The sequence below is a fragment of the Anastrepha ludens genome, chromosome 3, assembly GCF_028408465.1.
Source record: "Anastrepha ludens isolate Willacy chromosome 3, idAnaLude1.1, whole genome shotgun sequence".
Taxonomy (NCBI): Eukaryota; Metazoa; Arthropoda; class Insecta; order Diptera; family Tephritidae; genus Anastrepha; species Anastrepha ludens.
The window spans coordinates 74,416,066-74,432,372 of record NC_071499.1 but is presented as its reverse complement, the minus strand read 5'-3'; the positions used below and the strand labels follow the sequence as shown (position 1 = coordinate 74,432,372).

The 16,307-nt window shown below is 33.1% G+C and overlaps 1 protein-coding gene across 1 annotated transcript in view; it reads right to left on the bottom strand.

Annotated features, from left to right (window-relative positions):
- Nucleotides 1-2,788: 2,788 nt before the first annotated feature.
- LOC128858214 (sex peptide receptor) overlaps nt 2,789-16,307 on the bottom strand; it is a 76,234-nt gene continuing 62,715 nt past the window's right edge. Inside the window, exon 5 of the mRNA XM_054094289.1 lies at nt 2,789-9,566. Within this exon, the coding sequence (XP_053950264.1) occupies nt 8,837-9,566 (730 nt within the window). The 3' untranslated portion in view covers nt 2,789-8,836. The remainder of the gene's footprint in view (nt 9,567-16,307) is intronic.

Sequence of the window (16,307 nt, the reverse complement as noted above, 5' to 3'; positions counted from 1 at the left end):
ATAGCCTTTTATATATTTAAATAACTCCTAAAAACCCTTCACCATTATTTCAAGTATTTCAAATTTGTTTGATTAAAAAACTGAAATATATCCAATGCTTAGAGTATCAAATTCAAAACCTCGTCATTGTGTAAAAATTTGTTTGAGTAATAATTGTGATTCATTAAATAGAAGAGCCAAAATGGACTACACCGTCCAGACCTTTTTCATTTTTGTATATAGAAGTTTTTATATGTATATAGAAGTTAAATAAAAAGCCTAAAAATTTGAAATATCGTTTTTCATTTGTTTTTTTGTAAAAAAACTTCCTGAGAATAGCCTAATTTTTGCATACTTAAATTTATTTATTAAAAAAATCGATCCTTCCCAAGTGCCTATATTTTTCCAAAATGTTTCTTAAAAATATTGAATTTCAAATTTAAATTTAATTAAATAATTACAATAACTTTTATTCACTTCATTTCAATTTATTAAATGTTTATTAATTCCGGTAAAAAAATATTATCTTTTTTTTTGGTCTGCCACCCTAATACAAATATATGTATGCATGAAATATCGCCTTACGTTTTTTTTATCAGCTTGCGCTTAGTGCTTAGTTTCTTTGAAATAATCGACTACTTGCCACCCTTCAGCCTCTAATTCATTCAAATCCATAATTTTGTTTTACAACAGTGCATTTCAGCATACCCGAACACAATATAGCGGATGAAAAGCATAAATCCTTTTAAAGGTGATTATAAGTAAGTGCTGAAAAGAAAAAAATGGACAATCCTGATTTTTTGATTTCAAGAAAGAAAAGCAAAAACTATATTTTTATTATTTATTTATTTTATTTTAATTTTTTTTATTATTTTTTTTTTAATTTAATTTTATTTTATTTTATTAAGCTACAGTACAAATTACCTTACAGAATAGAAAAAAAATGTTAAGAAAAACAAGTCAAATTTGAAAACTAAAATATTAGCAATCAATATATTGTAAATTCAATATTAAGTAACTAAACTTAAAATTTTTACAAAATGAGATACAGATAAAGCGAAATCAAGTAAACTAGGATCGGATAATAAATTATATTATCTAAGTGCACGAGCAATGGGTGCATTACGCGCAAATTTAGGCTTAAAGTTTTCCACATAAAAAGGTTAAATATTGCGCAAACTTCTCTATGGAACATTAAAGCTTATCCACTCAAGTAGAACTGGACAATCGACGACGCCATTAACAACACTAACTAACACTTAACTAAACGAGAGTGAAAGAGAGAGATACTGTTCTTCTCTTTTCTAGGGATTCTGTGTTAGAACCTCAAATCGTCGAAAACGTAATTCATGCTTAAGAAATATTTTTTATTATTAGCGGATGACATCCATCGAACTTTTATCAATTAAGTCATAAATCTTTGTACATTTCTAGTACTAAATAATGGAAATTATGCGCGAACTTCTAACATTTTTCAACTATGCAACTGTTAGGGGCATTTCACAGTATAAAATTTTCGAACACTTCAAATGCTGAAACAGTTTCGACTTCAGTTTCTGAAAGTAAAGAGTGTTTGTTTTTTTTTTTTTTATTTTTTTAAGAACTTAAAAACTTCAAATGATAAAATAAAACAGAAATATTGTCGAAACGATTTTTTTTCGAAATTTTTATGATATAATCTGGTAGATAAAATCATATGATTTTTTTAAATATCCGGCATATATCCGCCGCGGTAACGAGTTATATGGTCAATTCGATCAGTCCAACTTTTGAACACTTTTTCCAATAAGCCTGAATAATAAATACATATAAATCAGACCAATGTGCAAAAATGCGAAGGTAACTTGGTCACTTGGATTCAATTCTTGCTGTATTTTATAGGCACATAAGCCAAGATCCTTACGTAAAATTTCCCACGAAAAGAAGAGCAAAGACCAATAAATTAAGAACTACTGCGAATCGACATCTCAGCGTCTTCTGCAATATTTCGCGCTGCAGCAACAAGATTCTGTATGGTACGCCCATTTTTTTTGCCTTGTTCATTCTTTTGAATTGAGAAGCGTGAAATCAGTGCGAAAACAATCAATAACTGCACGAATTGCTTGCTGCGAATTGCTTGCTTGGACGATTATGTTGACTGTAATGTGTAATAGACGAAGTGCTCTATGAACTTCGTGAACAGATTTGCTTTTATTATTATTATTATTATAATTTTTTTTTTTTTTTTTTCAAAGTAAATTAAGTAATAGTAGTACTACAATTTGGAAACGTTTTTTTTCGCACGAAACGATTCATTATGACTTGCAAAACCTTACTGCACAGAAATGTTAACACAATTTGTCATTTTCAGCTGTAAAAACATAGTCATCGATATCGATAGTTATCATTCAGCTAAAAAAAATCCTCGTACCTATGGAATCAAGTACAATTTCATTTGGATTTCTCCTGTTGTTGTTGTTTTAACATGTTTGGATTTCTCCTCTTTAACTCCAGTTTGTATTGTTATCGCCGCATGAATATTTTAAATCAAAATTGATTTTGAGCAATTACAACAAAAACCAAAGCAATTTTTCTATATTGGAATTTTCTTTTAATATCTTATACTTTCTCAAGTGAGAAAATGCCATTTCAATACAACGATACAACAACAAAATAATAATAAAAAAAAAAATAATAATGCAAAGACTATTTCCATTACCTGCCTATTATGCAAAAGCGAAACATTGCATATTTTTAGGCTTTAAATTGCATTATGAGTAATGTGATGCAGAGTCTATTGCTTGCTGGAATTCCCTCTCGTACTCTTGCATATTTCAATCTGGTACGAGTAGGTATACTTATATTCCAGGCTATTGCGAAATTGTGTTTCATGTATTGGAGAAATCCTCTGCTATTTGTGCGAATATATATATATATTATCCAATTTTATTTCGAATGCCTCGTAACCACTGCTATCAGCTTTACATAAAACAACTTCGTAAGTGATTTATTTACACAATCTTGAAATTTTATTTCACAATTCAGCGTAACATTCACAATATTGAATTTTATTAATAGTAATAAGACTTATAACAACTTAACAGCTATTCGTAAATATTTCATTGCATTAAAATCTCATACCATATCCCGCCTTCGCTACATTGTTATGAAATGCTTACAAAACGTACATGAAGTGTTGCGCAACATTAATGCGTCACTTAAATTCAATTATTTTATATATTTATTTATTTTTTTATTAACAATTTGTGCTATTTATGCGTACATATATACAATAATTGAATGTTATAGCAGGTGTGTAGTAGTTTTATTGAAATATTTAATTTCTTTAACTTATATATTTAGCAGTTACTTACAGCCTTGTTCATAACAGATACAAATACATATACACACTTTGCAGTTTTGATTTTTTTTTCCTTACAAGCATATTTATTTATTGTTATTTAATTTTTTGTTTTAATTCTAACATTTAGAAACATCGAATTTAAAGTTGCTCAAGCTTGGTTGCACTCACACAAGCGCACTCAACTACATACATGCATGGGCATGTGCGTATACAAACACATACACATTGCTAATCATTTAAATCGGTAAACGTAGGGGCTCAGCAGGTTTACAAATTTAAATGAGTACGTTCGTTTTGTTGTTGCAAAATTTGCTTATTTTTCATGTTTTTAATATTAGTTTCTGCACTAAGAGTAGATACCTAAATAATATTTTTATATATATTTTAAAATATTTTAGTCGATTCTTTGGTTTTTCGTTTTTAATGTTCTTGCTTATTGATATTCTCTATTGTTTTGAAATTTAAAATTTAAATTTGATTTATTTTTCAATTCTTAATTAGCTAAGCTTACGTAAGCGGCAAATATAAACTAAGTGAGCTAAATGTAAAATCGCACGCACACGAAACCCTATCGATATACTTGTGAATCATCCGCAACTCTTAGATACATACATACATACATAAACATATACATCAATAATACATGCACAAGCACATTTGTGCAGGACATTGGGTTTGTATATTTGCCATCATTTATACTTAGCACCTGCATAATTGGCTTAACTAATCGCAAATGCAACGAATAGTATTAAATATGCCTAAGTGTGTGTAATTGTGTTTGTGTAATTCTACATATGTTTAAGTATACTTATATTCAATTAAGTTTATACCTATGCACACACGTATTTACAATTATTTGCATGTGGCTTAAGGCTCTCCATTCAACTAAGCCAGGAAAAGCACAGCTGCATACGGAAAATATTATTTCAAGTCCTTCTTTGTTTATATGCGTAATATTCTAAGTAAGTATGTGTTTTTAACCATCTCGACACACGTGTTGGCCTTCGAGCTAGACACGGCGTATGAGTAACATGTAAAGTATTTAGAATAAAAATATAGGCAAACAAAAAATATTTAAGATTATTTTAAATGCATATTTTCTATTATTTATACAAAGCAATCAAGATAGTATTGTACAGCTAGTTTCTTACGGATATTCTAACTGTAAAATGTATATCGATTTGTAGGATGGGTTTTGGTTTCTAAGTTAGCATGCCACCTAAATTCCATAACAACTTGGCAGATTATTCCCAACTGTCTACAATAGAGAAAACAAATTCTACAGCATTCGCCTTTCAGGGTCTTAATTTCGATATCCCAACCGATTTCAGAGATATAGCCCAACATGTGGTCTCGTAAGGGCTAAGAGGAAGATCTTTCGTCAACGTAGAAAAAAAATTATATACAATACTAGTATAAAATAAACTGGCTTTCCGAAAACTTTAGTACAAGTATATTTTCATGCAGAGTTGCCAACTATCCAAAAAATAAAATTAGTTAAATATGTAATATTGCGTGTAAATGTGGAAAAATGAGGAAAAATGTCAATCCAGGAAGAAATAATTAATGTAGTAATATTTGTAAACAGGGTTGCCGCAAATAATGCAGATTAATTAATTAATATGGTAATTAAGTGGTATATTTAAGTATTGGGAGCAAACGAAAGTTGTATGAACATATTTAATCGTGGTATAGTTTCGAGCAGGGTTGCCAACTATCCAAAAAATAAGAGAAATTGAGCATATAAGGCAAGTAAAATGTTGAGAAATTGGTATCTAACCAGAAGTAATTAAAAGCATTTTATTGATTAATATTTTCAAACAGGGTTGTCGCAAATAGCTCGAAATATGCTAATTAAGTGGAATATTTCAATATTTATATTAAACAAAAGTTGTATGAAAATACTTAATCTTGATATAGGTTTGAGCAGGGTTGCCAACTATCCAAAAAAATAAGATAAATTGAGAATGTAACGTAGTTAAAATGTTGAGAAATTGGTAACTAACCTGCATTAATTAAAAGCATTTTAATTCAGTAATATTTGTAAACAGGGTTGCCGCAAATAATTTAACTTAATATGGTAATTAAGTGGTGTATTTAAGTATTGGTAGCAAACGAAAGTTATATGAAAATACTTAATCTTGATATAGTTTTGAACAGAGTTGCCAACTATTCTATATATATGTACTATCCATAAAATAAGGGAAATTGAGCATGTGAGGTAATTAAAATGTTGAGAAATTGGTATCTAGCCAGAAGTAACTAAGCGCATTTTAATGGTGCAATATTTTTGAACAGGGTTGCCGCAAATAGTTCGGAAAATATTATTAATTAAATAGGATAATTAAGTGGTATATTCCAATATTTATATCAAACGAAAGTTGTATGAAAATACTTAATCTTGATATAGTTATGAACAGGGTTGCCAACTATCTAAAAATACGATAAACTGAGCATGTAAGGTAATTAAAATGATGAGAAAGTGGTATCTAACCAGAAGTAATTAAAAGTATTTTAAAGGAGTAATATTTTTAAACAGGGTTGCCGCAAATAATTCAGATTAATTAATTGGAATATTAAAGTGTTGGTATTAGATGAAAACTGTGTGAAATTGCTTTAGTTTGTATATTTTTGTAAAGGGTTTCCAGCCGTCTAAAATTCAAACTAATTAAATATGTATGTTTATTTACAATTCACAAAAATTGATATCTAGATATCGAGAAGTAACTAAGCACATTTTAATGTAGTACTATTTTCCAGTAGGGCTGCCGAAAATAAATCAAATTAATAAATTATGGCAATTAAGTGATACATTTCAATATTTATATCAAACAAAATTTGTATGCAAAGCCAGAAGTAATTAAACGCATTTTAATAGAGTAATATTTTTAAACAGGGTTGCCGCAAATAATTTAAATTAATAAAATATGGCAATTAAATGTCATATTTAAGTATTGGTAGCAAACGAAAGTTGCATGCAAATGCATTACTCTTGATATAGTTTTGAGCAGGGTTGCCAGCTATCCAAAAAGTAAAATAAATTAAAAATTGTAGCCGATTTAATTGTTGCAATATTGTAAGTGCTTAAGTGACTTTAATGCAAAAATATTTATTCACTCGGCTGCCACATATCCTAAAATTCAAATTATTTAAATATGCAATTTAAGCACCCCATAACGATTTTGCGTGTAAGCTTTGAAAGTAATTCACATATTTTTAAACAATCTATCTAAAAAATTTAAATAATTAAACATATGCAAGCAATTAAAATGATGCAGATACATATGGCAAAAATATTGCACAAATATTTTAAGCAGGGTCTCCACAATTTGGAATATTTTTGGAACGACTTGCCAATTAACCAGAAAATGTTAATGCATTAAATATGTAAGTTTTTTGAAATCTTGCAAGCAACCGGAAAGTATCTAAATACACTTTAATGCGGAAATATTTTTAAAAGAGTTGCCATAATAATTCAAATGATTTAACTAGGGTAAGTAAATAGTATATTTCAACATTAATATTCATAAAATCTCAATTCAGGGAAGTGTTAAACTAAAAATATTCACGAACAGGGTGGCCACATATGAATGAACAAAATAATTATACACATAAGATATTTTAGCTGCTTTAGCAACGTCTGTTTTAGGTTTTTCATTTATCTGACAGCATTTAAGATTCCTAATACAGTAAAGCCATAAAAATTTACTTCTTTCGTGTAGGGACTAGATAATATTAGTGATTATTTATTATAAAACTTTTGTTTGTGTAAATAGTTTTTTTTGTATTATATTTATAAGCTCATAAGCGCTCGCATACGTGGTCAATGGGGCTTTTTTGTTTATTTACCACTGCTCAACCAGAACAAATCTGCGTTAGGAGATGCCACTTAGCTTAAAAGCACAGAAAATATATTATTATTTGGCTAAATTGCGAGGAAAGTGTTTTTGGAAAATGAAAGTTTGTATCAAAAAATCATCGCAAGAGTATAAATTTTTTTTTTTTTTTTTACAACGGATTTTTTCAGTATTTGAAAAGTGAATCTATTACAAGAATATGGAACTAAAAATTAATTATGTATGCAGCCAGTGCATGATATTCATTGTGGCAAGGATATTCGAGCTATGACACAAGGGTTTCTGCTTAAGCTTTAAAATATGGCATCAAAAAGTTTGACATTTTTTTTATGCTAATTCAATTCAGAACATTAGAAAATGGAAATTGAATTAAATGAAAAATGTCTATTTACAAAATCTTTGAGAGTTCCTAAAAAATTATACAGAAATATAAACGAAGGTAAAGAGTAGAGACCCTGATTTGATCAGGTTATGATTATTTCTTGTAGACTGGAGTTAGCATTTGGTTTAGAGTAGTTTACAGGGAAATTGCATGAAAACTGCATGAAAACGCTCAGAAATCTACTAAAAGTGCGACTGGATTTCGTAAGGTCATTATTGCCATAGGCGGTGAATATATTCACATTTAGCCTATTTAAAATATTGAGCATAATACATATACAGTAGCGCATTTTTGATTTTTCTTAAGAATTGATGAAATTAAGTTTTCCTTGAGGTCTGGAGGTATTTGCCATATGATTTGATAGCCTTCTTCTGGAAAAAATGCTAAAATATGGAACTTTTCTTGTTTTCTTGTGTTAAAGCGCACTCTATCAACCATTTCTAGTAATAATAAATTCCTCCTTCAGATTCCTCGTACTCGAGAACTCGTAGAAAAACCATTTTTAGTAAAAATATTTGCATTTGAATAAATTTTAATTTCTTTAAACACTTTCTTCCGCGACCAGCAGCATCAAATTGAAAAAAGCTTAGAATCGCCATACTGCGAACACTGAGAAATTTAGTTCCTTCATACCTCCCAGGCTTTCAGAAAATCTTAGTTTCATCAATTCCCCAGCCGGCAGCCGTACAGTGATATTAAAAATATTACGAAAGTTTATTTAAATCGAATTTGCCAAATATTTGGTGGTGCGGGTTATGCCGATCCTGCTTATTCTAGGTAAAATCCAAAATCATCTCTAAAAAATTAAGCAAATTGCTAGCAACATAGTTGTACGTTTTAGCATTCGATGGCACATACGTAGTTTTATTGGTAACATTACACAAAATTATAAATAAATAAAAGATTAAAGAATAAAAAAAGTTTAAAAATTGTTAAGCCTAATTTAAACACCCAATGTGTAACTTCAAATTGCTTGTATGCAAAATTATAATATTATATACTCTCAATAACTTTACATACTCCCAAAAACTACTCTACCCTCACTTACACTAAACCTTTCCCACTCTCGCTCTCTTCATTCAACACTCTAACTTCGTTCTTGCCCTCCTCCACTGCGGCCATCACCACTATCGACTCCTCGGCTATAATATCAACATTCGTTTTATATTCGCTTTTTCGTCGCGATTGTCGCGCCACCTTTGTTGCCATAGCACCGTTTCGCCACTTCTTACCGCCTGCGCCAGCACCACGAAACGGCACCCACATTACCATTTACTAGAGGACAGTCTCATTGGTGCTGGTGCATGAACGTGGTCCATTAACCATTGAGTACTTGGAGGAAGTATCCTTTTTGATAAGAAACCGTGGTATAAATATATCTTTGAATGTTTCACGAAACTGTCGCGACATGCCACAGTAGATGCCAAAATTGATCGGATAGCTAACCACCAAAAAGAAATTCGTAAACATTATCCAGATATTTGCTATGCGATAGTCAAGAAATTCGCCAAATAACGAGGAGGCGATATGCAATGATGTCACTATAGCGATAGGTATTTCAACAGCCAGAAACACAGATACCACCGTAATCAACATGTAAGTGGTGCAATTGCTGTCACGTACTTTTCTGCTTTCAGTTTTATAATTATCGCGAAAGAGCGCCTTACGTCGATCCCTTGCCTGTTTCATTGCCCACCAGAGTAGTACATTTAGAGTGACGAGTAAAATGCACGGTACGGCATGCACGAAAATCACACGGAATAGGAAATACATCGAGAAATATAAATCTTCGCTCAAATATCTATGTACCCAATCCGAAGTTTCCACATGGCACACCTCCGTTGTGTGGCCATTCCATTCGATGTGTATCGGGAAATAGGCGCGATCAAAGAAGCGGGATAACTGATGCATAAAGGCGACCAAAGCGATGTACATCGTTGAGCGCTTGACACGCGGCATTGTGCACCAGGTACGCGCCATGGGAGCGTGGCAAACATAGATGTATCTGCAAAAGAAGAGAGCGGAAGAAAGAAAAATTATTAATGAGACGAGTCATGTTAAAAGTACGAGTCTTATTAAAAAAATAGCTAAATTAGATCGTGCTAAGAAGGACAAAAACAATTTTTTTCTTAATGCTACCTCCTAAATCGGTTCAATCACCGAAAAAGTAAGACACCTATTAACCCTAGAACGTCATCCTTATTTATTGTACACTAACGTCATCCTTCGTCATTTTGACTACGATGTATTTTAAAAAGCTGTAAAAAAAGTTGTCAACAAAAATAGGTATCAAAATTGATTTGTTATTTTTATTTAGATACTTTAAAATTAATATTTAACGAAACTCATAAAATTTTATTATTTTTTTGGCGTAAAATTAACATTGAATAGCCTTCTTTCAATTGGCATGGTTTTTTAAACAACTTATTATATAACATTTCAAATAAAAAATAAATCACATTTTTATCCATTAAGTCTTATAGTTTCTTATAAATAATACATTAAACTAAAAAAGGAGCATTAGTTTTAAGATAAATTATTTCATATAAAGCATGAGTCACAAACTTCTATTTTGTGCTCGCCGCACAGCCTTTTCTTGCACTTTGCACAAACGACGTTTGTCATTCTTCGTTTAGCAGAAGGACAAACTGCGCATATTTTTCTTTTTCCAGTTGAACTTTTTGGTATTTTGTTTTCAGATTCTGTAGATTTATTTATTTGAAGCTGATTCTCGATATCATTTCTCACAGTGGATGTTATTGTTGGCATAACAAGCCTGTCCTTTAGTTGCTCTTTTATGAGTTCCGCAAAAAGTTTTTCATAAAATTAACGCGATTTAGTGGCTTTTGACCACCTTGAAACACATTATGGGTATAAATTATATATGAATTAATGAAAGCTATGTTTAAAATTCCGAAAAATTGACATAATGGCCATCTGTTAGTTTTTCTTGAACAGCTCATAACACTGCACATCTGATCGAATGTATCAACTCCTCCTTTGGTACTATTATAAAACTCCACCATGTTGGGTTTATTTGTATTGGAATTGATAGTGCCCTGTTCGTTACATGAGGATAAAAGATAAACCATTTTGTTTGGCTTCGGCTTATACGATAACAATGTTAAGTTGCTGTCGTAGCAAAACATGGCCGAACCGCACTTACGACCTTTTTTTTTCTTTTAGCTGAACTGGAATTTCTCTTTTATTTGACCGAAGAGTGCCGACAATTGTCAAATTGTATGGGCTCTGCCCTAATGATTTTGCCAGAGGTATTGAAGTGAACCAGTTGTCCATTGTAATATTTCGGTTTGAGCCATGTACAGTTTTCGTAAGCTCTTTCACATAGAACTCTCCAAGAGGCATTGTAGTATTGTTCGAATTTTTGCCCGAATATGGAATTGCGTCCACCATATACTTGGTTCCACTATCACATAACATCACCATTTTAATTCCATATTTGGCAGGCTTATTCGGGATATACATCTTGAAACTGCACTTGCCTCGGAAAGCCAAAAGCTGTTCGTCCACTGTAAGGTATGGACCAGGACTGTAATTTTCCCTGCATTTTTTTACAAACATTTCCCATATTTTTCTGATGGGTGCGAATTTATCACCCACTAATTGCAGGCGCAGAGATTTATCGTCGAACCGCAGGCAGGACATAAGAAATTGAAATCTGGCTTTGGTAAGAACGCTTGCGTAGATGGATCCAGAATAACACCTGTCAAATAATTCCTCCACAGATAAATGCTGATCTTTTTTAACAGCGGTCAACACCAATATACCCATAACTGCATATATTTCATTTGCATTTGTGTTACGTCGTTGTGTCTGATCCGTATTTGCTAGTAAGATTGATTGGCGTTGATTTATTTCAACATTTGTCCACTTTACAACTTCGTCGACGATATCTCCTGTTATGAACAGTTTGAAACAGTCGAACGGATCAATTATGTTTTTACACTGACGGGTAGGCCCTCGACTTTTATGTACGATATTTAGCCCATAATGATGAGTTGTACCTTTAACTGATGACCATTTATGACCATTTTTCCCTCGAAGTATAGTTTTCTCACATGTAATAACGTTATCTTCATCCTCATCAGTTGCTTCATATGATGAGCTGGTGTTTGCAACGAAATCCTCTTCCTCAACTTCTGTGTCACAACCTATTTCACTGTCATCGCTTTCAAATTCATCGTTGCTATCACAACAAGAGAGAAATTTCTCAATTTGTTTATCTGTTAGTGATTGTTGATTAGCCATTTTAGAGTTACGATAAAATTATTCGTACTAAAAAAGTACCCCGTCAAAACTGAAAGTTACACAAACGTCATCTTTCGTCATTTTGACTACGGCAAAAAATTATAAACGAAAAAAAAAATACTTACAATGTGCGTTGTTTGCTGTACGTCTTCGTCCACCAACAGCTTCTAACCAACTAACGCTATCAGAAAAATCAGACCAAAACAATCTAAAAAAACCGGTTTTAATTTTAAAATAAAATCGCGCGTAGTCATTTTGACGAAGGATGACGGAGCAGGGTTAACTAATTTTTTTTTATTTATTTTTTTATTTAATATTTACCGCCAAAGTTTTAAAAATTATCATTAAATACCCATTAGAAAATTTCCGTTTTCCTTAAATTTGTTATAAAATGTTTACTGATCAATTTTATTTAATCTTCTCTTGTAATCTTCTCTGTAAGGTAATAATCTATTGGTTGCACATGCGTACAAGATAGGGATTGCCAACACGGACAAATGCATGAAATGCAGAAAGCATGCTGAGGGAACTTTAGAAAACCTTCTCTGCGTTCGTCCGGCATTATTAAAAACGCATTTAAAATACCCCACTGTTTGAGAGTGTGGAGGACGCTGAAAAGCGGATCTCCCAGCTCTACTTAGATTCGCCCAAAGCGCAGACATCCTACATGATGTCTGCTTTCAGTATTCATAGAGGTCGGTGTCCATTTGGTATCGCTAGGGACCAAAAGGCCTACGCGTGGCTTAATGACTACCAGGCTAACCTAACCTAACCTTCTCTTGTAACCATTCTTCAAAAATAATTTCTATAATTTTCTACACGGCTACTGTGGCTTATTACAAAATTAGTACTTCCAGAATATTCACAACAACGCTCGTCCCACCAACCACCTAGCTGAACAGAGAAGAGCATCTGGTAATGAGTCCGATCCCTCAAAAAATTGTTTCTCTTCTACTTCCTTTATCTAATCTATGTGCATAAATATAGGTGCCCGGAATAACTAATTGTTGAAAAAGTGAAAAAAAGAGATACGAAAACTTCACAGAATGAGTCTGAAAATAGCTGCTTCGGGAGAGACCTTTAAATGCTGTGGGGACCATTGTGACCATTTGTGACATTTTAATTAAGGCACTAGGTCACTGTAGAAATTTTAGAAAATCGATTTTTCCTCAATAATAAAGGGTGATTTTTTAGTTATTAGTTCAAACAGCTGACGCACGTTTCGTGTTTTGTTTCACTGTCAAACGTCTTCAGTTTGGTCTAAAATTTAACCATGAAACGTTTTACAAACGAACAACGCTTGCAAATCATTGAATTTTATTATAAAAATGCGTGTTCTGTTAAGAAAGTTTATCGCGCGCTTCTTCCATTTTATGGTCAGTTTTATCGACCCACTGAAGCGGCTATTCGAGCTATTGTGACTAAATTTAGAACCAAATTTACATTATTTTTTTTGCCCAAAATGCAAGAGCTTAACTTGCATGACATGTGGTTTCAGCTAGACGGTGACACATGCCACATAGCACGCGTAACAATGGACTTGTTGAGAGGCGAGTTTGGTGAACATTTCATTTCACGTTCGGGACCTGTCAATTGGCCACCCAGATCGTGCGATATAATACATTTAGATTATTTTTTGTGGGGCTATGTTAAAGCTCATGTGTATTCAGACAAGCCTGCTTCAATTAACGCATTGGAAGACAACATTAAAGCATTTATACATATGTGAGATACCGGTCGAAACATTGGAAAGAGTATGCCAAAGTTGGACAAAACGGATGGACATTTGAATCGCAGTCGCGGTCAACATTTGCATGAAAGAATCTTCAAACATTAAATTATATGGACTGTACTATCGATTTTCTGAATTTTACATGTGTTTTTTTGAAAATCTTTCCTATTGCTCTTAATAAATTACCCTTTAGTAGGCACCTACTATTTGAGAAATTATTGCATACTCGAAGGGCTAAGGTGAGAAAAATGACGAAGCACTTATTTCTATTTTGAATTTATACACACTGTCTCTCACTGTTCGATGCGTTTCGTATCGAAAACTTTAAAGGTAGTTTTCTTCGTACAACAGCTACATTACAAGGTTTTTTTTTCCATACACCACCTTTGAGTTTTTTTAACGCAGAATTTCTTTTTAAAGACACCAAAATCTGTAAATCAACAAATGTATTGTACAACAACAACATTGTAACTGGTGATGAAACGTGGTATTTCCAACTTGAAGCTGAAACTAAGGGTCGCAGTGTAGCCCCAGACTAGCCACCACCTAAAAATGCCAAGGAAATCCAAGGATTTCATGCCAATGGGCCAAACCGTCAATGCAATGTTCTCTCTTGGCGTTTTAAAGCGTTTGTTGCATCGCATTCGTCGAATTCGTCCTGAATACCGCGAAGGAGGAAGCTGGCTGTTATTGCATGATAATGCACCATCTCATCTATCCACTCTTGTGACTGATTTTTTGACTAGAAATCGCATTTTAACCATCAATCAGTCACCGTATTCACCTGATATGGCTCCCTGTGGCTTCTATCTATTCGGGAAATTGCACTTGGCCATGAAAAGAAAACGGTTTGCGTCCGTAGTGGCCATCCAAAAGTCTTGTACCGACATCCTGGAGGACATTCCGGTCAATGACCTGAAACACTCTTTCGAAAAGCTTTTAGATCACGCAAAACAGAGTATCGAGGCCAGGGGAGCCTAGTTTGAATAAATAAACTCGAAGTTATCAGAACAAAGCTGCTGTCGTGCTAATTTAGCTGAGTCTTGTTTATTTTGGACTTCACCTTGTATATGAATATAATTGGCGTGTACACCTCTGTTAATTATTTGGCTGAGCTCTTTCCGCAACTTGTGGTGTGTGCCTTTTCAACAAATGGAGAAGCATAGAGTTTTATGTCCCCTTCGAACGGCAATGGTGATTTATGAGTAGTTTTGTGTAATTTTGTAACCCGAGACTAATAACTTTGTCCAAAGCCGTCTTTAAAGAAAGATAAGATCACTGGTTAGAAATGATTTCTATCTCAGAATCCAACCTTCTTCAACCTTACATCCTTCACCACTTTTACTTGGTGCACATTTTGGGCAGAATGAGTAATAAGGCGACTGTTTTTAAGCTTATTTGACCGCTAGCTTGGACTAGGCCCGCCAACTCCCGTGTGCAGGCACAATGACACCATCTAGAAAGAAAGGAAGGACCTAATGAAATTTTCGATCCGGAGAATTCGAAGTTGTGGGCAGGAAGTACTCAGCATAGGTAGGTATCAGGCGAAGTAGAAAATTCAAAACCAAGATGTTGGCATTTCAAGAGGCCTACTGGGTTTAGATACAACTTTTTTAAATCTAAACGAGAGTGACGATTTCGATAATCTTTAAAGCCGCTGGATTTTTTTCGAAATTTTTTGAAATCGAAGAAGTAAGCATAAAATCAATAACCCATAACCCATAATCAACAACCAGCAACCAAGAAATAATATCTATTGAACAATGACTTAAGGATAATGATTAATAACCAATAACCGATAACCAATAGCGTCACAAACTTAGTGGAGGATATTATCCGAAAAAAATGGCGTGAAATGGAAACTTATGTTGAAGAGCATTGAGCATAGGTTTTTCAAAACTAGCGACCCTGGACGCAGGGTGAGTAAGTAAGTGTCCTTCTTAAGACGCCGTCTTGGAACTCTACCTCGAAGTAATGTGGAAGCAGTCCCGGGGTGGAGCTAAAAATCCACGAGAAGAGGAGTGATATGTTTAGTGGAATCACCACACTCGCAGTACTAACGTAATAACAACTTCTCAACAAAAATATGAAATTTAACTCGGCATTGATTAAATTGGGCCAAAACCTCATGCAAATCCTCCTCAAGAAGGTAAACGAGATAAGACAGGAAGTCGTTTATTGGGTATTTCATTCTCCATAACACAAAACAAATAACAAAACTTTCAAACAAAAAATTTTACAAAATAATCTTCTTTGCCTTTCTGTTCCACAGATGCAAACTCAATATGGAATTGACATCAGCCAGTAGCTATCAAAAGCAAATTCCTTCTTATCTTTGATTTGTACTTAAATTCTTACAAAACAAAAACAGAAAAAAAAACGAATTGTACAGCCAACTTTGTGGTATGTAAGAGTTTTCTCTCGCATTGATACGCATGTCCAATTATTATTTTTTTCCATGATTTACAGATGCAATCCGCAGACAGGAACTAGGGCAAATGTCCAACATGTTTACAAATTTTTATCAAACGGCATTGATAGATAGTAAATAAGCAGCTATGCTTGACAAAAGCAAATAAAACCAGAAAAGAATAGAAAAGGCTTGGAAATATTTGTATGCATGTACGAATGTACCTATGTGTGCATGCACTAACATTCGCAATTACTTCCATTTACCGAAGTGAGTTCAATGTTGAACTTACATTGGCGACTGTTGTTAGTATTGATGCTAATACAGCTGGAAAT